The sequence below is a fragment of the Malaclemys terrapin genome, chromosome 13, assembly GCF_027887155.1.
Source record: "Malaclemys terrapin pileata isolate rMalTer1 chromosome 13, rMalTer1.hap1, whole genome shotgun sequence".
Classification (NCBI taxonomy): Eukaryota; Metazoa; Chordata; order Testudines; family Emydidae; genus Malaclemys; species Malaclemys terrapin.
This window is the reverse complement of record NC_071517.1, coordinates 43,133,576-43,157,399: the sequence shown is the minus strand read 5'-3', so window position 1 is coordinate 43,157,399 and position 23,824 is coordinate 43,133,576. Positions and strand designations below refer to the sequence as shown.

General features: G+C 59.4%; 2 protein-coding genes across 3 annotated transcripts; one reads left to right on the top strand and one right to left on the bottom strand.

Moving 5' to 3' along the window:
* The first annotated feature begins 1,578 nt into the window (after positions 1-1,578).
* Positions 1,579-13,689, top strand: DHX16 (DEAH-box helicase 16). Of its 2 annotated transcripts, XM_054047424.1 has the most exons (20): positions 1,579-1,803; positions 2,695-2,936; positions 3,054-3,210; positions 3,805-3,861; positions 4,153-4,407; positions 5,181-5,405; positions 6,017-6,205; positions 6,631-6,741; positions 7,276-7,391; positions 7,555-7,765; positions 8,386-8,484; positions 8,574-8,726; positions 9,437-9,577; positions 9,990-10,152; positions 11,097-11,215; positions 11,575-11,642; positions 11,857-12,019; positions 12,481-12,642; positions 12,750-12,923; positions 13,424-13,689. In XM_054047424.1, exons 1-20 carry the CDS (start codon positions 1,603-1,605, stop codon positions 13,550-13,552), a joined length of 3,135 nt encoding a protein of 1,044 aa, XP_053903399.1. In that variant the 5' UTR covers positions 1,579-1,602; the 3' UTR covers positions 13,553-13,689. The 2 variants fall into 2 exon arrangements, with proteins under 2 accessions (XP_053903399.1, XP_053903401.1); XM_054047426.1 differs by lacking the exons at positions 1,579-1,803; positions 2,695-2,936; positions 3,054-3,210; ... (2 more) ...; positions 5,181-5,405; positions 6,017-6,205 and having other exon boundaries at positions 6,662-6,741; positions 7,287-7,391.
* A 791-nt stretch (positions 13,690-14,480) lies between these two features.
* On the bottom strand, positions 14,481-20,626 carry C13H6orf136 (chromosome 13 C6orf136 homolog). Its single transcript, XM_054047441.1, has 6 exons — positions 20,393-20,626; positions 17,907-18,398; positions 16,742-16,830; positions 16,116-16,316; positions 14,960-15,029; positions 14,481-14,805 (listed from the first exon to the last, which is right to left on the bottom strand). Exons 1-6 carry the CDS (start codon positions 20,525-20,527, stop codon positions 14,647-14,649), a joined length of 1,146 nt encoding a protein of 381 aa, XP_053903416.1. The 5' UTR covers positions 20,528-20,626; the 3' UTR covers positions 14,481-14,646.
* Between the last annotated feature and the right edge of the window lie 3,198 nt (positions 20,627-23,824).

Sequence of the window (23,824 nt, the reverse complement as noted above, 5' to 3'; positions counted from 1 at the left end):
GAGCCAGTTAGGGAGACACATCGTATTCCTGGAAACATGGTAAAGTGCCTAGTGAAGAATGTGACTAACAGGCCTAGAAATAGGGTTGACTCATGGCCAGAAATAAGAAAGAATCAGACAGGGAGCTGATTTGTCTGTATATATGGTAAAACGCCTAGTCAGGAAGTTGACTCATACGCTAGTAAATACAGTACAATGTCAACTGAGGAACCAGCTTCAAAGGAGGGAAGCAGGAAGCTGACTCATACTCAGTTAATTATGGTTAACGAGCTGAATGTGGTGGATACACATCTAGTTACAGTAAGGAACCAAATGAGGGCAGCAGCGCCTAATTGTAATAATGTTGGCTACTGCAAGGGTAGTCGGTTGGGGTAAAGACCTTAATGAGAGGTGACACGTCTATAGTTATAATTACGGTGAGGGCTTGAGTACAGCTGCAGCTCATATAACAATTAAGATTCAGAACAGAACCAGGGCTGCTGCTCTTACACGGGTTATATGGTACAGACCATAGACTGGAGTTGTGGCTAGTAAGCTGGTGATTATAGTGAAGAGTCAAGTTGAGGGTGCAGCCTGCACCCGAATTCTTATGGTACAGGTCCCAATAGGAGCTGAGGCTCATATATTAGTAATTATGGTAGAGGATTGACTCAAAGCGGGGACCATACATTGGCCACTACAGTACTGGCCCTTGGTGCTGTGGCATGTACCCTGGTGCAAACCCCATTCGGGATGTAACCTGTCCTTTGTTAATTATGGTACAGATCCATGCTAGAGCCCATACATGGTTAATTATGGTACAGACCCGAACTGGTGTTGCAGTTTAAATTACAGTAATTACAGTGCAGACCAAAATTGCACCTGTGGATCATAGATCGCTAATTATAGTACATTCCTAACTTGGGTTTGTGACTTATATACCTGTACTTACGGTAAAGACCTGGAGTCTCCATGCGGCGCCTCCCCACCAAATTACTATGAGGACCCAAACTGGGCTGTGCTCGTGGCTGCAGTTGGTATGATGATAATTACAGTAAAATGCCCAACCCTGGGGTGGGGTGCATACATCCATAATGACAGTACAAGGTGAAAGTGGGGGTGGGGCACAAGCTCCTGTAATTACAGGAAACAGACAGGTGGCGGGGTGCATCTCACACCGTGCGATTTCGGTAGGGAGCCTGGTGGCTTATATCCCTGTAATTACGGTAGCGAAACCAGCTGGAGAATGAGCAATTGGTATTCCTGTAATTACAGGAATCTCAGGAGTCCGCCTGAGAAGAAACAACTCATATTTCCGTCATTACTGTAAGGAGTCGGCCGCAAAAGAAGAGGCTCATGTTCCTGTAATTACGACCAGAGCTCTTTGCTTGCGGTTGCTATTCTATTCGTTACGGTACCGGCGGGACTTAGGGTTAGATATCTGCTGTCCATATACCACTCATTACGGTAAAGGGCGGAGCGCAGTTGCCTCATTCCGGCTCAGCGCTGGCGCACTGTACAGACCCCTCCCCCCTCGCCCCGGAAGTGGTTGGTCCGGTGGGGGGGGGGTCACGTGACCCGGAAGCGGCCAGCGGGAGGTACGGTGGCCCGGGCGGGCGGAGGATGGCGGCGCTGGAGCGGTGGGTGTCGGGGGAGCTGCACGCGCTGCTGGGGCTGAGCGAGCGGCACGTGGTCGGGTTCCTGCTCGGCCTGGCCCGGCGCAGCCGCAGCCCCGACGAGCTGCTGAATCGCCTGGAGGAGACGGAGACTCTGCGCGTGAGCGAGCCGGCCGTGCGCGCCTTCGCCCAGCGCCTCTGGGAACAGGTGGGCGGGGCTAGTGGGGACGGAGGGGCGCTGAGGGGGCGGGTCCAACTGAAGTAGGCGGGGCTAGTGGAGCTGAGGGGAGGGGCCACAATGGAGATGTGGGGCTGAGGGGGGCGGGGCCACAATGGAGGTGTGGAGCTGAGGGGGCGGGGTCACAATGGAGGTGTGGAGCTGAGGGGGCGGGGTCACAATGGAGGGGTGGGGCTGAGGGGAGGGGTCACAATGGAGGGGTGGGGCTGAGGGGAGGGGTCACAATGGAGGGGTGGGGCTGAGGGGAGGGGCTAGTGGGTTTGAGGGGGAGGGGCTGAGTGGGGTGCGACTGAGGGGAGAGTGTCACATTGGAGGGGGAGGGGCCAGTGGGGTTGAGGGGAGGGTCACGCTGGAGGGGCTAACTGGAGTTGAAGGGGGCCTCAGGCAAGGGGCTGAAGGGACTGGGGAGACGAGGGACACGTGGAGTGCCTAGGGGAGGGAGTGGGGTTAGTGGGGCTGAAGGAGAAGGGCCTGTGAACAAAGAGAGCAGGAGCAGAGGGGATGAGGGAGAAGCCAAGGGGGAGTGTCCTGTGAGCTTAGTGGGCGGGGCCTATGGGGGAGTGGGCGGGGCTTGTGGAAAGACGGGGTAGGGTTAGCTGTAGGAGTGAGGCCTCACTGTGGAAGTGGAGGGAGGGAGAGGAGGATGTAGGGAGGAGTTACCGGGGTGAGGACCATGTGGGAAGGGGAAGGATTATCAGGGAAGGGGTGAAAGTGGGAGGAGCCTTTGTGAAGGGGGAGGAGCTAGCTGCAGGGGAGGGACCTGTGCACTAACAGGAGGAGCTTTATGGAGGAGGCTGGGGGTCAGGGAGGGCGTGCTGGCCGTGCGCTGTTTCTAATCCCCATTTTTCCCCCAACTCCCAGATCCCACGTTCGGCCCCCCAGGAGCGTCCGGCCCGGGTGGCCGAGCGGGAGGCCCTGGCCCTGCAGCAGAAGAACCGCTCGTACCAGCTGCTGGAGGACAGCGAGGAGGAGGAGGGGGATGGGAGGGCTGCCCCGGGCTCCAAGCGCCGGCCCGAGCAGGGGAAGCACAAAAAGCGGCGCAAACACCTGCGCCGGAAGCAGGAGGAGGCGTCGGAGGAAGAGAACGAAGCTGAGCGGGAGCCGTGAGTGTAGCCTCCACGGGATCCCAGGGGGTGGAGCGGGGGGACAGTCCTCGCACTGGGGGTCCCTGGAGCTGGCTAATGCCCTGACTGTGGTCTCTCACCCTTCCCCGGGTGCAGGGAGCCATCCTTGGAGGGGAAAGACTCAGAGGACGAATGGGACCGCAGCGAGCGAGAGCGTCTGCAGGACCTGGAGGAGCGCGACGCCTTCGCTGAACGGGTCAAGCGCAAGGATAAGGAGAAGACCAGGAACATCCTGGAGCGTTCGGACAAGAAGGTCAGAGACTGTCCCTGCGGCCAGCATCCGTCCCCCACCCCACTCCTTCAGCTGGGTCCCTTCCTGAGCCCTTCCCGTATGTCCTACAATTGGGATCCCTCTCTAACCCCCTACCTCCCTCTGTCAGGATGCCTCCCTGGGATTCCTGTCTGTTCTGAACGTCCCCCTCCACTGCCACAGTCTTGGGATCCCACCTTGGACCCACCCCACCCGCTGCCAGGATCCTATCCCAGGATTCCACCCCTCCTCCCCCACATTGTTAGGATGCCTTCCTGAGTCCCCGATGCCAGCTGCCTCTCCCGTGTTGTGCTCTTACTGCTGGATTTCTTCCCTGAAGGGGTGATTGTGAACCCCACAAGCGCTGGAGGGAGCAGAGCCAGAGGGCAGGGATTTGTGGGGAAGAGGAGAAAATTCCAAGTTTATAAGCAAGTTCGGGAGCCCCTCCTGGAAATTCCTGGACCCTTCCCGCTAGGGAGTCTGTCTGCAGCCCGGGCTACTTCATTGGGGGGCCAGCTGGGGTCTGCTTTAGGGGAGGGGAAGGACTGTCTACACAACCTGATCAGTGTCTCTCCCCCCTCCTGTTGTTGGACGCAGGCCTACGAAGAGGCACAGAAGCGACTGAAGATGGCAGAAGAGGACAAGAAAACTATGGTGAGAGCTTTGTATTTCTCCACCCGTATTTCTGTCTCGCCTCCTGGCTGATTGGAGCTGTACAGACCCATCTAGCCCAGTATCCAGGCCCTAACTCCCTACTGGGGATAGAACCCAGGAGTCCGGACTCCCTGCTCCCCTCCCAGAACTGGGGAATAGAACCCAGGAGTCTTGACTCAAGCTCCCTCTGCTCTAACCTATTAGACCCCACTCCCCTCATAGAGCTGGGGCAAGAACCCAGGGGTCCTGGCTTCCCAGCCAGTGCCCTCAGCCCCTCTCCATCCCCCCCAGATCCCAGAGCTGCGGAAGAAGTCGCGCCGGGAGTACCTGGCCAAGCGGGAGCGGGACAAGCTGGAGGACCTGGAGGCGGAGATTGTGGACGAGGAGCACTTGTTCTCGGAGCTGGAGCTGACGACGGCCGAGCAGCGGGAGCTGGAGTACAAGCGCCGGGTGCGCGACCTGGCCAAGGACTACAAGCGGGCGGGCGAGCAGGAGAAGCTGGAGAAGAGCAGCCGCTACTACATGCCCGAGGAAAGCCGTGGCAAGGTACCCGCTGCGGGGAGTGAGGGGGAAGCTGTGGGAAGGTACCCAACATGGGGGGGGGGGGCGCTCTCTGAGGGAGAGCATGGCAGGGGAGCACTCTGGGGGAGCTGTGGCAAGGTACCTTCTGTGGGGTTGGGTAAGGCCGGAGGTGGCAGTCTTCCTGGTAGTACCCTGCATAGGGGCCAGTGAAGCATGTGATCTGCAGGGTGTAGCCCTGTAGAAAGATGGGGCAGGTGTCCTTGCCCAGGGGCTGGAGAGATGGAAGGAGGGGGACAACAGGGGCATGGGAGTCCCTGCAGCAGGAGACGGAAGCGTGACCCACTTAAGAACGCCCGCTGGGGGTGAAGGAAGGGGGTTAGGACCCGGCAAGGTGACGGGTCCGTGCCCTATGAGTGTTCCCTGGGGTGGTCCCCTTGTTAGGAGAAAGGAGGGTTGGCATTAGCAGCATGGCTGGCTGGGCCAGCATCATACCGGGGTGGGGAACATCTCCCCCTTGGGGCTGGTTGTACTGAACTGTGGGGGGTCCCCCCCCGGGGAAGGGCCAGTTTCGGGCTGGCGAAAGGGGCAGGATTGTGGTGGGGACTCAAATCTGGACCCCCTGCAGCTTGGGCTGTGACCCCTCCTGCCCTGCCGTCTCCCCTGCTCCAGTCTTGGGGTGACCCGCAGCCCACGCGCAGCCGGGGTTGATGTCAGACTTTCCCCAGAGCTGGGCTGTCCCTTGCCCTGCCCCCGCGGCGTCCCCTGTGCCGTGACTCAACCCCCTCCCCCCCCGGCAGAAGATCCCCGACCGCTATGAGGAGCCAGTGGCAGACGAGCGCGCCACGCCGCGGGATGAGCAGCGGCGCTGGGAGGAGGATCACATTGGGGCGGCTGCCCTGCGCTTCGGGGCCCGCGACGCCGGCCAGCGCCACCCCGGCAAGGACTATGAGTTTGTGCTGGAGGAGGACGAGATGATCCACTTCGTCAGCGCTGTGCATATGCAGGGCACAGCCCAGGGCAAGGTGAGAAATGGGGGCTGGGTCCTTCCCCTGTAGGGGGCGCCAGCTCTGATCCGGCCCTAGGGCAGGGGACTGGCTGGCTCGGGGGGTGGGGAATGGGACGTAGGGCCCTTCGCCGCTAGGGGGCATCAGCTCCAATCTAGCCCAGCTGGGGGGATTGGCTGGCTTGGGGGTGGGGCATAGGATGATCATTCCCATCTAGATGTAATAAGTCACCAGGTCTCAGCCCAGCCCCCAGCAGGGCAGCCGTCCCATTCCCAAAGCCCTTCCCTCCACCCATTGTCCGAGCAAGGGAAGCTGAGAGCTAAACAGGCCATGGTGCCGAGCTCCCCTCTGCCCCCTAGAGGGGGATCCCTGCTGGGGCAGCGCTGAGGAGGTCCACGGGCAGAGGACGCTGTATGGGGTGAGCAAAAAGGGAACAGTCCCCATTGGGTGAAATGATGGCCTTCCCAGCCCCCTCTCTCACCCCAACCTGCATCTCCTGGTCCTCTCTGGCACCGGGAGAACCGAGAACTCTATGGGTTTGACTCCCGTCTGGAGATCCAGCGGCTGTTCCCCCAGCCCGGGTGGAGGGACGGGTGGCTGAGCCGATGATGTCCCATCCCCCTGCTCAGGAGGAGAAGTCGGAGCTGTCAGAGGCGGCGCGGAGGAAGCTGTCCATGCAGGAGGTGCGGCGCAGCCTGCCCGTCTACCCCTACCGCCAGGACCTGCTGGCGGCCATCGCCGAGCACCAGATCCTCATCATCGAGGGGGAGACGGGCTCCGGAAAGACCACGCAGATCCCCCAGTACCTGTACGAGGAGGTAACGGCGTGGCAGGATGGGGCTGAGAGGGGTGGGGGGACTCTTCTCTCCTAGTTAGTGCTGACCCCAGTGCTAAGGGGCGCTGTGCTGCAGGGAGCAGGCTGGGAGGCTCAGTAGGGGGCGCTGTTTCCCCACGATCAGTGCTGGCTGCAATGCAGTGGGGTGGCACTAGGTGGCATTGTGCCGCAGGGAGTGGGGTGGGAAGTCCAGCAGGGGGTGTTCTCCCCTCACAGTCAGTGCTGACCCCAGCTGCACCCCTACCCAGAGGTGGCTGCATCTCCGCACTGGGCGAGCGATCCCTGTGCAGCGTGACGGTGAGGCTGTTATCAGGCTGCCCCACCCTAGAAAAAGCTGCATTTCTGCTCTGGCAGCTGCTCCCGGGGAATTTCCATCCAGTCCCTGGATCGTCTCATTTCCTTTGTTAGGGCTACACGGAGAAGGGGATGAAGATTGGCTGCACCCAACCCAGACGAGTGGCGGCCATGAGCGTCGCGGCCAGAGTCTCTCAGGAAATGGGAGTTAAGCTTGGTAACGAGGTATGTGACTGGTGGGTTCGTTATCCCCTTCCCTGCTTGCCTGAGCCAGAAGCAGCCCCCTTAGAAAGGACAGGCCCCATGTCCTTTCTCCCACCCCCTTGGCTAGCGAGTCCCCTTGCCCTGGGCCTGGATCAGAGCCAGTGCCCCCTAGATGGGAAGGGTCCTGTGTCCCAGTCCTCACTCCCCTGAGCCAACTAGTCCCCCTGCCCTCAGACCAGCTGGGAGCTAATGCCCCATGGAGGGAAAAGGCCCTTGTTGCTTTCCTTGTGACAAAATTAACTGGGTCCATTCCTGTGCCCCCTCCACCTCCACCCACCAGAGATGTGGGAGGTCTCCTTGTTTCTCTTCGGCTCCCCCGTGTGGTCAAAGCCGGGCCTCCACTGGAGCTGACTGCAGGCAGAAGCAGCTCACTGTAAAACAGTGCCCCGAGCGGGACCGTGGAGTGCTCTCATTGGCCGACGGGTGCCAGCCAGGCTGCGTTCGTATTGGCGGATGGTTTTGCGGTAGCTCGGGCTAATCCTTCCTGCCTGGCAGGTGGGCTACAGCATCCGCTTTGAGGACTGCACGTCGGAGCGCACGCTGCTCAAGTACATGACGGACGGCATGCTGCTGCGGGAGTTCCTGACCGAGCCCGACCTCTCCAGCTACAGGTGAGCCTCGCTGGGGGGCGGCACGGGGCAGGGCTGGGATGCTCTCCCCCGGCAGTCGGTACTGGCACCAATACCCCAATGTGGTGCTAGGGGGTGCTGTGTTGCAGGGAGCAGGGCCGTTCCTGACGCACTCACACACACACACCCTCTCCCCCTCGCGCAGCGTGATCATCATAGACGAGGCCCATGAGCGCACCCTCCACACCGACATCCTGTTTGGCCTGATCAAGGACATCGCCCGGTTCCGCCCGGCGCTCAAGGTGCTGATTGCCAGTGCCACCCTGGACACCGAGCGCTTCTCCACCTTCTTCGACGACGCACCCATCTTCCGCATCCCCGGGCGCCGCTTCCCTGTGGACATCTTCTACACCAAGGTCTGGGGGGGGGAAGATGGGGGGGCCCCTCGAGGGCAGAATGGGGGGCAGCATGGTGTGATCGCTGGCCGTGGGAAGGTGGGGGGTGGGGTGTTTTGGCAGGATCGTTGTGGGTGGAGGAGTTCTGGGGAAGAATAGAGAAGATTGTGGCCAGGAGGGGGAGGTATGTGGGGGGAGTATTGTGGGGAGGCGTGGCCAGGAGGGGGCAGTGTGGAGGGGACCCAGGTGGAGGGGTGGTGTGGGGAGAGTATTTTTTCGGGGGGAGGAGGGGAAGCATGACCCAAGGGAAGGCATGGGGTTCCGGGGAGTGGGGGGGAGGAGGTGTGGGTAGGATGGGGCAGCATGACCAGGAGGAGGTGGGTCGGAAACTTGACGTGGCCAGCAGGGGGCGACATGGAGAGATCTGTGAGAGCAGGGTGTGGGGCATACATGAGACAGGCAGCCAGGGGGCGGAGCAAGTCCGAGAGGAGGGCTCCAGGGGCCGGTTGGAGGGGGAACAGGGTGGGGCCTGGGAAGCAGCGTCTGAACGTTGAGGGAGGGGGGCGAGAAAGGCTCCAGTCACGCCGTGGGGCAGGGAGTGGCGGGAGCTGAGCTCTGACCCCGGTCTTACCCCTCTCTAGGCCCCCGAGGCCGATTACCTGGAGGCCTGCGTGGTGTCGGTGCTGCAGATTCATGTCACCCAGGCGCCTGGCGACATCCTGGTCTTCCTCACCGGCCAGGTAAGTGCCTGACCCCGCCCCTTACAGGGCCTGGCCACACCCCCTGCAGTGTCTGACCCTCACCCCACCTTTGGCTCCGCCCCCTGCAGGAGGAGATCGAGGCCTGCTGCGAGATGCTGCAGGAACGCTGCCGCCGCCTGGGCTCCAAGATCCCCGAGCTGCTGGTGCTGCCCATCTACGCCAACCTGCCCTCCGACATGCAGGCCAAGATCTTCGAGCCCACCCCGCCTGGGGCCCGGAAGGTGAGGTGTGGGGTGGGGAGGGGCTTCAAGATCCAGGGGTGGGGCTTGGAGGTGTCGGGATGCAGGAGAGGTGCTTACACCTCTGGGGCGGGACTTCAGGGGGATAGATGGGCTTGGGCGTGGCCTATGGGGAGGGGTTTGAGGTGGAGGGAGGGGCTGTGAGCTCTGGGGCATGGCTTCAGGAGTAGCTGATTTAGTGAGCTGGGAGCATGGCTTTGGGGGTAGATGGGCTTGTGGGAGGAGCTTAGAGGTCCGGGGGTGTGGTTTTGTGGGTAGATTGCTTAGAGGATGGGATTTAGCTTTCTGGGGGCATGACTTCAAGGATAGCTCAGTTTATGGGAGGGGCTTTGTGGGCATGGCTTCATGGGGTAGATGGCTGAGTGGGCAGGGCTTACAGCTCCGGAGGTGTGGCTTCAGGGGTAGGTGGCTGGGGAAGGGATGGGATGAAAGAAGTTTGTATGTGTGGTTGGGGCAGCAAGGGAGGAGTTTTTGAAGGGGCGGGACTATGAAGAGGCGGAGCTGTGGAGGGGGCGGTGCTTAGGTGCATACACTCCTCCCCCACAGTCCCTGCTCAGCAGCTGTGACTGACTGAGGACCAGGGGACCAGCCAGGCCACCACACGGGGGGACCCCAGGGTGTCTCCTATGGGCCAGGGCTGGCTGACTCCTTCCCCTCCACCAGCTGATGAGGTGTCTCCCCACCCCTCGCAGGTCGTCGTGGCGACTAACATCGCAGAGACCTCGCTGACTATTGATGGGATCATCTACGTCATCGACCCGGGGTTCTGCAAGCAAAAGAGCTACAACGCCCGCACCGGCATGGAGTCCCTGATCGTCACACCCTGCTCCCGGGTATGGGACCCACTGCCCTTGGGGTACAGCGCCCACCCCAACCACCCCCCTTGGGGTACAGCTCCCGCCCCGGGCTGGAGTCCCTGATTGTCACACCCTGCTCCTGGGTATGGGACCCCCCCCACCACTGCCCTTGGGGTACAGCGCCTGCCCCGACCCCCTGCCTCCCAACCACCGCCATCAGAGTACAGTGCCTATCCCGGCCTGGAGTCCCTGATCGTCACACCCTGCTCCCGGGTACGGGGACTTCTCCACAGCCCCAACACCCGCTCCAGATACAGGACATCCCCCTCTCCTCCCCATTTCCCATGTTATGACGATAGGGCCCAGGTTACAGGGTTTCACGTGGGGTCAGAGGGTCCTGTATCTCCCCGCACATGCCCCCATCTCACACCCATCTCCCCCTCCCCAGGCCTCCGCCAACCAGCGGGCCGGGCGTGCCGGGCGCGTGGCTGCTGGGAAATGCTTCCGCCTCTACACTGCCTGGGCCTACAAGAACGAGATGGAGGAGACCACGGTGCCGGAGATCCAGAGGACCAACCTGGGCAACGTGGTGCTGCTGCTCAAGAGTTTGGGTGAGCAGGGGGCCTGCCTGGGACGGGGGGGGTGGGGGGGTGGAGTTTGCCGGGGGGGGGGGGGGGGGGGGGGAGGTCCCAGTGGGGTGCAGCCGAGCTCCACTGCCTGACCCCAAGGAGGATAAAAATCATATTTGTTTTAAGCAGCTCAGTTTTATTTAAATGAACTACGGGTTGATTTTCAAAAATCACCTATTTAACATTGCATGTGCAAGGCTGACCACCTGGGTTAAGGCCTCAGCGTTCTCTCAACTGCTGCTTTGATGAATGTATATTCTGTTACTAGCCACGCAGCGCACACTGGTTGAATTGTTAAAGTACGTCACGCCACTGCCTTCATGGCAGTCACTGGCTAAGCACCTGAGGGTGCTGAAGTGCTAAGCCAGCTGTAACCTCTTCTACAGGGGCAGAGAGAAGCTTGTCATCATTTCATTTGAACAAATAGGTTAGTTCTCAGTGCAAATCACGTTTAAATAAACGTTTATTTTTGATGGCTCCAGCACCTTTCGGTCAGCTTTACAACTTTACAATGCTGGTTTTTAGGCCAAAATCCAATTCCAATTTCCATCCCAAAACGCCACTTGAGACACATCACGGGTAAACAGTTCATCAACCGGAGACCCATCCTTTGCTATTTTCTAACATCATAAACAATGTAAAAATGAAGAATGCCCATAGAAGCGAAGCCTCTAATTGCTTAGATAAAGGTGTATCCATCTACTGTGTCCTGGCTAGCAAAAAGAAGCGTCTGGTTACTGCGAAGGCTAGCTGGAGCTGCAGACTGGCATGTTCTAACAGTTCTCCACCAGTGAGGATCAATCTGGCTTTAGGCAAATAACTATAAAGTACCAATGCAAAACAAGAGGCAGAGCGGTGATTTCAAATGAGGTTTCCTGCTTGCTGATTTAAATCCCGCCACCTTGCCTGCCCCCTCTCTCTCGCAGGCATCAACGACCTCATCCACTTTGACTTCATGGACCCGCCACCCCATGAGACCCTGGTGCTGGCCCTGGAGCAGCTATATGCCCTGGGCGCGCTCAACCACCTTGGGGAGCTCACCAAGGTAAGGGGGAGGTCCTCCCGTGGCAAAAGTAGGGAGTCTCTGTGCTGCTAGGGGCACCTTTGCTTGTTGAGACCCAGGACTCCCCTGCTGGGACACCCCCATGCTCCAGGGCAGGATCTGAGCCTCATGCCTGGGGGTCAGGAAGGAATCTTCACACACACCCTTCCCTCTGTGGGATAACACTGACCAGTGAGTCGTAGCATGGGGAGGGCTTTGCTGTCTTGGGGAGAGAAGGGCAGAGCTAGATGGGCCTATGGGTCTGATCCAGGGTGGCCAGCAGACGGGATAGCGGGCTAGATGGGCCCAAGGAGTGATCAGAAGGTGGGGGAACGAGTCTCTGACGTCTCTCTCTCTCCTAGCTGGGCCGGAAGATGGCAGAGCTGCCCGTGGACCCCATGCTGTCCAAGATGATCCTGGCCTCAGAGCAGTGAGTCCCCCTTTCTTCTTCAAAAGCTCTAGTGCCCCCATCCCCGGCTCCTCTCTCACCTCCACCCAGGCTCAGCTGCTGGGCTGCAGCCCGCCCCGGGCTCACCAGCTGCCTTTACCCCTGAAGGGTCATGTTTCCCAAGCCCTGTTCTGGTCAGCTCTCCAGGGGCGGGCTTCCCCGCTCTCTAACGCTGCCTCCCCCCGGGGCTCCGCAGGTACAAGTGCTCAGAGCAGATCCTCTCCATTGCGGCCATGCTGTCTGTCAACAACTCCATCTTCTACCGGCCCAAGGACAAGGTGGTGCACGCGGACAACGCCCGCATGAACTTCTTCCTGCCCGGCGGGGACCACCTGGTGTTGCTCAACGTCTACACCCAGGTGAGGGGGCAGGGAAGGGACACGGGGCCTTCCCCTCCCTCCCCCCATGGGATGGGGGCGGTGCCCATTCTGATCCATCCTAAGGGGAGAGTAGGGCCGCAGCCGGGCTCGGCGCCCTTCCCTGCTGCGCTCCCCGCCAGGGGGCGGGGGGAGGCCTTTTTGCCTAGGGCAGCAAAAAAGCCAGAGCCGGCCCTGGGGACCAAGCCCCTTTCCCCCTAGGTGGGACCAATTCCCCTCCAGCCCCATGGTCCAGGGAACTGGCTGGCACCGGGGGTAGGGAATGGGGAACACTGGGTGTGCTTGCTCCAATCCAGCCCCAGGATGGAGGGGAATGTGATATTCCAGCCCCTGCCCTGCGGACTAGGTTACAGTACAGGGTCTCCAAGCTGCCCTAGCCAGCTGGGTAAAGCCTGCAGGGAGCCCAGGCTCACAGCTGGCTCTGACCCCTGCCCCACCCCCAGTGGGTGGAGAGCGCTTTCTCCATGCAGTGGTGCTACGAGAACTTCATCCAGTTCCGCTCCATGAGGCGGGCGCGGGACGTGCGGGAGCAGCTGGAGGGGCTGATGGAGCGCATCGAGGTGGACCTCACCTCCAGCGAGGGAGACTACGTTCCCATCCGCAAGGTAACCCCCGCCCCCATCGCCCTGCCCTATCCCCCACCTTCCCGCCCCTTGCTGCCCAACCCCCCACCTTCCTGCCCCTCACTGACCCTCCCTGCTCTCCCTCCCAGGCTATCACCGCTGGCTTCTTCTACCACACGGCCCGCCTGACCCGCACCGGCTACAAGACAGTCAAGCACCAGCAGACGGTCTTCGTCCACCCCAACAGCTGCCTCTTCGAGGAGCAGCCCCGCTGGCTCATCTACCACGAGCTGGTCTTCACCACCAAAGAGTTCATGAGACAGGTACGCCCGCCGGCGGCAGCGGGACATGCTGGGACTCCCGTCTCCGGGCAGGTAGCCCAAAGCATTGTGGGATGCTTCCTCCCATGCAGCGTAGGCCTAGAGGGGAGGGGCTTATAGCCCTGGTACAATGGTGCCAAGGAGAGACCCTGGGCAGCAGGGCTTGGGTACAGCTTCCGCCAGCTGGGAAGCCAGCCCTGTACTTAGTACTGCTGCACTGCACCCTCCAGCCACCAGAAGGCCCCCTTCCTGTTGTCCTCCCTGAGAAGGGGTAGCCCCTGGTGTGGCACCTCTGATCCGTGTTAACCCCTTCCCCTTCCTTCTGGGGGGCAGAGATAGACTTCATTAGCATAAAAGGGGTGGAGCTTTTAGGCCCAGATTTATTTAAAGGGCTAGTCCTGGCATTTTGGACCACTGCCCAGCTCCCTCTTGTTGTACGCTCATCTACTAGGAGGTGCTGCACCAAAGGGGGCACTTGCTGACCCCTTGTCTCCCTCCTGCAGGTCATAGAGATCGACAGCACGTGGCTGCTGGAGGTGGCCCCTCATTACTACAAGGCGAAGGAGCTGGAGGACGCCTCTGCGAAGAAGCTGCCCAAGAAAGTGGGCAAGACACGGGAGGAGCTGGGCTAGAGGCCCTGGAGGCCAAAGCCGGCCCCTCAGGACTGGGTTATTTTGGGGGAGGCTACCCCTTTTCTATGGACTCTGTACAGCTGTATAGCGTGTTCTGGCCAAGGAGGGCAGCAGAAACAAAGCGATTTTTAAATTAAGCCGACCTGGTCTCCTCCCCTCCTCAGGCTGACGGCTGCAGAGCCGGGCCACCCTTGGGAGACCATCTGGCTCCCTGGTGTGGGTGTAAGTGCAAGGGGACTTCCAGCTTTTAATAGACACCCTCCCTGGGCTGCCCTGTCACCCGCGACAGCTGAGCCCTGTGCTTGCCCTGGAGTCTCCTGCTGCCTCATTGCCCCACTGGTGGGTTCTCTCCCCCCATGGCCCTGGAATTCACCAGAGGGCAGCTGATGTCAGTGCCCCGGGATTGCTTGGAGTTGGCTACTGCCTAGGTCGTGGCTTCATCGCTGCTGGGGGTTGTTTGTAATTGCTGAGCGTGGGGGTGGGAATCAGGACTCCTGGGCTCTGAGGGGGGTGGGGTCAAGGGGTTAGAGCAGCACCAACACAGCTGTAAGGCACCTGGCAGGGGGTTGCCAGGAGGGAGTGAGTGCTCTCCGCAGTCAACCCTTTTCTCTCACCCCTACGGCTGGGAAGGGAGGACTAAGCTGGAAGCAGCTAGGGAAGACCCCACGAGGGGAGGAACAGTCCTAGGAAGTTGCCTCATCTCTGGGGCCAGCAGGGAGCATTGCTTTGTGCTAGGATTAAACAGCCCCTATTGCTGCCTCCTCCACACCCCCCAGGGCTGAGGCATGAGCGCCCCATGTGCTTCCTCTGCCATAAGCCCTCCCTACATGTTGAATTCCAGCTTCCCTATGCCTCCAACGCAGGTGGTCTCTCCAGGCCTAGACGCCCCCCAGCTCCCTGCCGTCCCAGAGCCACTGGCCCCAGCCCAGCCATTTCTCCACAGGGCTTTATTATGTACAGTTAAGTTACAAGTGGTTCTTTACAGTGCTTGGCAGGGAGGGGGCAGGGCACAGACCATGCAGCAGAGCCGGCGGGCCAGGCTTTGTGCGTTGAGGCGACGACAGCTCACAAGAGTCACAACATCCGGGGCTGGCTCAGCTGTCCCTGTAGCCCACTGGCGCCCCCTGCTGTTTGCCAGCCAGGACAGATAAGAGCAGCTGCAGAGAGGGTTTGTGCTCCAACAGGCCCAGGCCAACCAGCGTGGCCACCAGCAGCTTCTTCACCTTGACCACAGGTGGTGGGGATGGCATCAGCTACATGGAGGGGGAGAGGGGCAGGCGTTAAACACTGGGGCAGCTGCTTTCACGGGTCATCTGCCAGGACCCCACACAGTAGTGCCCTGGCTCCACTCCAGGAGACAGAAGAGCTACCTGCCCCAGCAGTGGTACGGCCCACCCTGGCACTCACCTTGTCTATCCGGTGACAGCGGATCAGCCCTCTGGAGTCCAAGAAGAAAGTGGAATAGGCGTCATAGGTCCTGGAAGGGGAGTATAATAAAGGACAGTCAAATCTAGTGTAAGGCTTATGGGGGAGGTTTGGGGCCTGGTTGGGGGGGTGGGGAGGGGAGCACTGCTAGCCCCCCAGGCAGGGTGTCTCTAAGGCAGCTGTTCTCAAACTTTTGTGATCATGCCTCCCCCCCCCTCCCTTTGAGTCTTTCCCCCTCCACCACACTAATACATATACGGATACATGCAGCGACACTTCACTTGAATCAGTTTCAGCTTCTTTGTCACTTGAGGGTTTCGTATCTGTGGCACAACATTCCGTTGCAATAAGAGCAAGCACAAACCTGCAATTGTGGCCTGTGCCGACAATTAAACGTGCACGCCGCCTTGTAGCAAACAAGTTAACGTACGGATGGCAGTGACTTTGTATGAACAGAAATCTGGCAGAATGCACAGTGCCAGCTGAGGGCCTGATATGTCTGGAGCAGTGGTTCTCAACCTATTCACCACTGTGGGCTGCATCCAATACTACCCGTATGGCCCTGAGCATGTCACGTGGGCCACGGCTTTGTGGGCCACAACTTGAGAACCACTGAAGGGGCTTTGCTAGTTATTCACTGCTGTGGGTAAAATATGTGCAGTAAGGCTTTTTTCCCCCCCCATAGCTCTTCCCCGCCTCCCAGAAGGGCCTGCCCCCCACTTTGAGAACCTCTGCTCTAAGGGCCAAAGGGGGGAAGGATGCTGGGACTTACTCCAGGGGAATACCAAATCTTAGGGCTTCAAGTAGTTCAGAGGCAGTGGCTCTGGGAGGCAGAGAAAACACCCCCACACACACACTGGGAGCAGCTGGGGAAGACCCCATTGGGGGAGGAGCAGTCCTAGGGGCTAGGAAGTTCCCCCATCTCTGAGGGCAGCAGGGGCATTGCTTTGTGCTGAAGTTAAACAGTCCCTAGCCCTGGCTCAGGGAGGTCACGGCCCTGGAAAGCCCAGCAGGGAAGGAAAAAGGGCAACTCCCAGGAGTGGCTGCACAGCTCATCAGAACAAAAAGACAGGAGCAGCGAACATCTGTACAAGACGGTGAGGGAGGGTGGGTGCGGGGTGCCAGGCCGGGCTCTCACCTGTACAGCTCTTTCTTTTCCCTCTTGTAGAAGCGCAGCAAGAGGACGTGGAAGGGGATCCCTATGATGCGCCAGCGGGCCTGGATGCTACAGTTCTCAGGGTGCTGCGTCAGCTTCAGCACCTCTAGCCGCATGTTGGCAAAGTAGTTCCAGGCCACAAGGCGGCACAGGGTCAGCGCCAGCTGGTACATGACTCGGCCCCTGGTGGGGGGGAAGGAGGGGACAGCCCTCAGGCTAAGGCTGGGGCCTCCAGATTGAGGGGATCCCAATGTGGCACCCACCCCCAGGCCAGGTGAAGAATGGGCCGGTCCAAACCCTCCCAGCCCTTGGGGAAAGAATGGGCCTGTCCCACCTGCTCCCAGGATGAGAGTGGGATAAGCCCACCCCTTCTGAGGGGGGCATGGTCATCTCCCCCCACCCCAACAACCCTCGCCAATGGGAGGAATTGAGTCAATCCTCCCTCCCAAGGGAAAGTGGGCCAGTCCCACCACTCCCCCAGGGCAAGAGTAGTGGCACAGCCCCTAAGCTTCACACCCCCCATGGGAAGAGTGGGCTGATCCCACCTGCCACCCCCCCAGAAGACAAGTGGCTTGATCCACTGCCCCTGCCCCCGCCCCGGCACTGACTGAGTCCTCAGGTGCAGGATCTCGTTGACAAACTCCACGTCCTGGGAGTAGATCCCATAGTCAGGTATCTTCAGCAAGAAATTCGGCAGCTACAGGAGAAGGAGGAGAGCGAAGGCTCAGTAAGGGAAGAGGGACCATGGGAAGGCACCAGGCTGGGAGCCAGGAGAGCTGGGTTCAAGTCCCGGCTCAGCCACTGACTCCTTGGGCTGTTGCGCAAGACATGAATCGCTGGGCATCAGTTCCCTGGAACATGAGGAGAATAATCCTCCCTTTGTCTAGGTACAGTGTGAGCTCTTCAATGCAGGGCCTGTCCCTCCCTGTGCCTCTGCGCAGCATCCGGCACAACAGGCCCTGATCTCAGCAGGGGCAGGGACTGTCTCTCTCCCTGTGTGTCTGTGCAGCGCCCGGCACAACGGGCATTGCACAGGTGGCCCTCTAGGTGTTACTGTAATACAAGTGATCATGCCATGCTCACACCCTGGCAGGAGCCCCTCACTCAGCAAGATAACCCCTGCTGGCTGGTTCAGGGGTTGCACTGACAGTTAAGATCCCTCAGTGGCACATGGGGCCTGTGTATAAGAAAGCCACCCTCTCCACTGGCCCTAGCCAACCCCCTCATTAGCAGCCTCAACAGACAGGCCAGGGATGGTGTGCGCTCTCCTCTGCCCCCTACAGGGCGTGTGTTGAAGTGCAGTGCTGAAGCAGATTGGCAGGGGATGCTGCATGCGGGGGTATGCCCTGCCCCACTGCCCGTTCTGCCCCAACAATGGATTCCCTTTACCCCCAGGAGGGAAGGGTGGAGTACAAGGCTCCCATCAGTTCCTCATTCAGGTTGAGCTCAGAGGCTCCTTGCAGCTGTGTGACCCCTCAAAGCTGCCGGTAGGTCGCTCTGGAGAGCCCAGAGGGCAGGAAGGCTCGGCTGTGTAAGGAGGAACAGAAATAAGAGCCGCCCTATAGGCCTGGGGCTGGCAGACGCTAGCAGGAAAAGTGTTCAGCAGAGATGGGATCCAGGCAGGGAAGAGAATCCGGGCAGCGGGCATGGGGAAATGAGGGACGGAGAAGCCAGGCATACAGCCAGGGGAGAAGGGGGAAATGAGGGGTCGAGAATCCAGACAGCCCACCCAAGGGAAAGGCAGGGGACCCAGGCACCCGGGCCGTGGCGTACCTCATGCTGCAGCTTCTCGTACATGACAGCCAGGTGCTTCTCCATGTTGGGGTCGTGGTTCCCGGGTGAGCCAGAGGTGGCACTGGTGGCTGTACCGGCAGTGGCCTGGAAGTGCGTCCAGCAGGGCTTGCCGTAAAACAGGCTGTACAGAGAGTCCAGGGAGGCGCTGTCCAGGCCGGTGCCCTCACGCACGGTGATGTCATCCTCCCGCTGCCCATCCACTGTGGTGACAGAGGCCTCCATGCCCTCCAGAGGGGAGAGGGCAGCGAGCTGGCGGGGGCACCCCTGCTCCAGACCCTGCAGCAGCTCACGCAGGCTCAGCTTCTGCTCTGATGAACTCGGGAAGGTACCACCCACCAGGCTGGCCCCTGGCGGGGGCAACAGGAGGGTCCTGACAGCTTCCACCTGCTGCTCTACCAGTGACAAGTGGAACTGCAGGGCCATGGGTGGGCCCAGTGCCTGGGGGGCCTTCTCCCAGCAGGAGGCCAGGTCCTGGAAGGGAGAAGCAATTAGAGGGACTGACACCACTCAGAGATTCTGCTGGGGTCCTTACAAGGGAAAGGCCCCATCTCCCAGTGCCCCCTGACCTGTGGGCAGATTGGAGCCAGCACCCCCTAGAGGGGAAAGGCTCCATATCCCATTTCCCCACCCCTAAAATAGCCAATCCCCTACAGACCAATCTCACGTACACCCCTGATGAACCCTCCCCAAAATCCTGGGATGGAGTTGACACATAACCAGGCGGAAAGAGTGAAAAGATTTATACTTTTAGCGCTCTCTAGAGCTGATCCTAATCTACATAGGCATGGATTTGCACAGCCCTGCTCCCCACATTCCCAGTCAAACCACAGACCTTACCCCTCAACCCTGCACTCAAAGTCACCACCACTGCCCCTCCACTCCTGTGGTCTTATGCCCCACCTCATTCACCCTACAGTGCCAGCCCCTGCACCCACCACAGACCCCAGCCCTGCATCCCCTAATGTCTGCAGTCCTCTGCACCCCCAGGCCCCAACCATGCATTCTGCATCCCTTACCACATGCAACACCTGACCTTAGCCTCTACACCAGGGGTCTCAAACACGCGGCCCGTGGGCCATATGCAGCCCGCCAAGCTCCCCATGCCCCCCGGCCCCTCTGCCTACCCTGTGGCGCCACGAGCCCCGCACCGCTCCCTGAAGCGGCTGGAACTATGGCCCTGCAGCCCCAGGCAGGGCGGGGTAGAGGACTCTGTGCTCTCTCTTCCAGGCACCGCTCCCCACAGCTCCCATTGGCCAGGAACAGGGAACCGCGGCCAATGGGAGCTTTGAGGGAGGTACCTGGAGGAGCAGCAAGAGCAGCACATGGTGCCGTACCCCCCCTCTAGCCCCCCCCCCAGGACTCCAGCTGCTTCCTGGAGCAGAGCAGAGCAAAGCGGGACCAGGGAGCTTGCCCTGGCCACAGTGTGCGGCGCTCCGGCCGGTCGGGGAGACCGGGGCCCCAGCCGGGCTCGCCGCCCTCCCCCGGCGCTCCGGCCAGTCGGGGAGAGCAGGGCCGCAGCCAGGCTCGGCCCCCTTCCCTGCTGCGCTCCCCGCCAGGGGGCGGCTTTTTTGCCTAGGGCAGCAAAAAAGCCAGAACCCCTCATGCACCCCAACCCCCTGCCCTGAGCCCCCTGCCATACCCTGCACCCCTGTCCTGAACCCCCTGCCACACCCTGCACGCTGACCCCCTGTCCTGAACCCCGTGCTGCACCCCACACCCCAACTCCCTGCCCTGAGCCTCCTGCACTCCCTGCCCTGAGCCCCCTGCTGCACCCTGCACCCCTCCTGCACCTCAACTCCCTGCCCTGAGCCCCTGCCACACCCCGCACCCCTCCTGCACCCCCTGGGGGCAGGGAAGGGGCAGAGTTGGGGTGAGGACTTTGGGAAAGGGATTGGAATGGGGGCAGGGAAAAGGCGGGGCAAGGGTGTGGCCTCATGGAAGGGGTGGAGTAGGGGCGGGGACAGGGGCAGTTGTCAGTGATATGGCCCTCGTGGTCATTTGCGTTTGAGATCCCTGCTCTACACCCTGCCGTCCACCCAGGTCCCAGCTTCTGCACTCTGCAGTCCCCTGCACTCCCCAACCTCTGCATCCCTCAGCCCATGCACACACCCCAGACCCTGCACCTCTCCAAGACCATGCAACCCCCCCAGTCCTCTACAGCCCCTCAGACCAAGCACCCTCCAAACCCCCAGATCCCAGCCTCTGCACCCCTCCAGCCCCCAACTTCCGCATCCTGCAGTCCCCCACACTACCAGTTTCCAGTCATGCATCCTGTATCCCACAGCCCATGCACCCTCCGGAGACCCTGCCCCAGGACCCCGCCCAGGACAACCCAGCCCTGACCTGCGCCCCCACCTCACCCCAGCATGGCAGCCCCGCCCCTCTGTCTTTGGCCCCGCCCCTCTGTCTTTGGCCCCGCCCCCTGACCTCGGCCCGTCCCTGGACCCGCCCCGCCCGTCACTCACTTGCTGCCGCGCCCGGTAGCAGCAGCGCGGGGACTCGCCCGGTCGCCACCGGGCCCCGCCCCAGCGGCAGCGCGGCCCCCACCAGCGGGCGGCGGGGCCCAGGAACCCGGCCACGGCCCGGCTCTGCTGGTACATGACGGACACGCGGGGCGGCCCGGGCTGCTCGCTCGCTCCGCTCAGCCGGCGAGACCACTGCGCACGCGCCGCCGCCACCAACGGGCGCGGCGCACAGGCGCACTGAAAAGCCCGAGCGTCCGGGAAGGTGCCATGCGCACGCGTCGCCCCTCCCACTCAGTGGTCTGTCGGCACTACGCACGCGCCGGTGGGAGGAGAGCACTTCGTCCTCGCGCCGGGAAGGTGACCGTCCGGCGACCAGAGAGCGCATGCGCACTCGGGGGGGGGCTGATTAAAAAAATAAAAGCCGTTGGCTGTCCAGCTGGCGCCTGCGCAGATCAGGACATGCGCACTAAGGAAGCTGGGCGTCCAAAAGATTTGCGCGTCCGCACTGACACCTCCCTGGCGCAAGAAAGGAGGAAAGTGCGGGCTTGTACGCATGCGCATTAGAGAATGTTCACAGGACTTCAGCTAGGAGGAGGGGCTTAAACCACGCAGGGGCGAAGCTTGCCCATGATAGGGGAGGGGACATATTGATGGGAGGGGCTTAACTCGGTCAGGGGGCGGGGCCACATTTGAGGGAGGGGCTTATCCCATACAGGGGAGGGGCTTAACTCGTGATGGGCGGGACTTCATTGGAGGGAGGAGGAGCCTTAATTGGCTGCTGCGGCAGATCTGATTCGATCCTTCCCCCAGGTCTCCCTGTGGGTGGCATGGGACTTGACTCCCATCCATGTGTGGTCCCCCTCCCTGCTGCCTCCCTCCCTGAGGAGGGGCCCCCTCTGGGAACAAGACTCCCACTCATCATTATAATAATTAATGGATTCTTCATATATTGTGGTGTCCTCCTGGGTTTCCTTTCCTAACCCATGCCCTGCCTGTGCCAGGCGCTGTACAAACACATGGCCTCAAACCCCCACCAAGGAGGAGGTTTAAAATAATTGCAGGATGCGGCCCTAACAGTTGCTTCTTTCTATCTAAAGAAGAACAGGAGTACTTGTGGCACCTTAGAGACTAACAAATTTATTAGAGCATAAGCTTTCGTGGGCTACAGCCCACTTCTTCGGATGCATATAGAATGGAACATATATTGAGGAGATATATATACACACATACAGAGAGCATAAACAGGTGGGAGTTGTCTTACCAACTCTGAGAGGCCAATTAAGTAAGAGAAAAAAACTTTTGAAGTGATAATCAAGCTAGCCGAGTACAGACAGTTTGATAAGAAGTGTGAGAATACTTACAAGGGGGGATAGATTCAATGTTTGTAATGGCTCAGCCATTCCCAGTCCTTATTCAAACCGGAGTTGATTGTGTCTAGTTTGCATATCAATTCTAGCTCAGCAGTCTCTCATTGGAGTCTGTTTTTGAAGTTTTTCTGTTGTAATATAGCCACCCGCAGGTCTGTCATCAGAGATCTACAACCTATCCTGAAAGATGATCCTTTACTCTCACAGATCTTGGGAGACAGACCTGTCCTCGCTTACAGACAACCCCCCAACCTAAAGCAAATACTCACCAGCAACCACACATCACTGAACAAAACCACTAACCCAGGAACCTATCCTTGTAACAAACCCCGATGCCAACTCTGTCCACATATTTATTCAAGTGACATCATCATAGGACCTAATCACATCAGCCATACCATCAGGGGCTCGTTCACCTGCACATCTACCAATGTGATATATGCCATCATGTGCCAGCAATGCCCCTCTGCCATGTACATTGGCCAAACCGGACAGTCTCTACGCAAAAGAATTAATGGACACAAATCTGACACCAGGAATCAAAATACTCAAAAACCAGTGGGAGAACACTTTAACCTGTCTGGTCATTCAATGACAGACCTGCGGGTGGCTATATTACAACAGAAAAACTTCAAAAACAGACTCCAACGAGAGACTGCTGAGCTGGAATTGATATGCAAACTAGACACAATCAACTCTGGTTTGAATAAGGACTGGGAATGGCTGAGCCATTACAAACATTGAATCTATCTCCCCTTGTAAGTACTCTCACACTTCTTATCAAACTGTCTGTACCGGGCTATCTTGATTATCACTTCAAAAGTTTTTTTCTCTTAATTAATTGGCCTCTCTGAGTTGGTAAGACAACTCCCACCTGTTTATGCTCTCTGTATGTGTGTATATATATCTCCTCAATATATGTTCCATTCTATATGCATCCGAAGAAGTGGGCTGTAGTCCACGAAAGCTTATGCTCTAATAAATTTGTTAGTCTCTAAGGTGCCACAAGTACTCCTGTTCTTCTTTTTGCGGATACAGACTAACACGGCTGCTACTCTGAAACCGTTCTTTCTGTCTGCAGACCACAGACAGAACCCCCAGCACCACAGCTCACGCTCCTATCCCTCCACCCTGCCGTCCTGCCCCTCAACTCCCCACAGAGCCATGGGAACAGCCAGGTGCCTTCTGTGTTGTGACAGTTGCATATATCAGACTGATCACCATCATCTTGCACTCCCTGTCCCAGCCCCCCAGACTGGCTGTTGCATCGTAGACTTGGATTGCGAGCTCTTTGGGGTAGGGGCTGTCTTTCCATCATGTGTTTGTGCAACCTGGCCTGATGGGGTGACACCACAATACAATTAATAAACAATAATAACACTGGAGTTGGCACACACACACACACACACACACGGTCTCAGGCCCTCCAGCATGGAGCATCAGGGACACACACACATACCACATGACATGTGTGACAAAGTGGGGGATTTTCTTAAGAGTTTTGCATGAATACTGTGTGGGTCTCAGTTTCCCTGTGTCCTGTGTGTGTAACGAGGTGGCGGGAGAGGGAGTTTGTTGTTACAGAGGATCAGCTGTGACCTCGCCTAGCAGTCGAGACCCTGGACAACTGCCTGGAGATGGGAGACCCTAGCAACTGGTGACCAGGAGGCCCACCCCAGCTTGGCAATCAGCCATTTCTGGCCAGTGGGAGGACAAAGGGCTGAGGAGAGAGGACCCCGGTGCTTGACCCACTGCTTCCAGCCAGTGGGGAACAAACGATGGAAGAGAGGAGGCCCAGGTGAGCTGGTTATCTGGGACCAAAGACAAAGGACAGGGGAGGAGCTGTTGGGGGAGATGATATAGGACGATGGGCTGAAACGAGGAGGCTTCTGGGCTGTGGAGAGAGCAGGCAGAGCCCACCTGGATGCAGGAGAGACCTAGATGTACTGTGCTGAGGGAGGTTAGGCCTGAGGCTCTGAGAGTTTTCTATGCTGTGTTCAGGCGCTCAATAAACCCTCCTGTTTTATGCTGGCTGAGAGTCACGGCAGGCTAGATATCGGGGTTG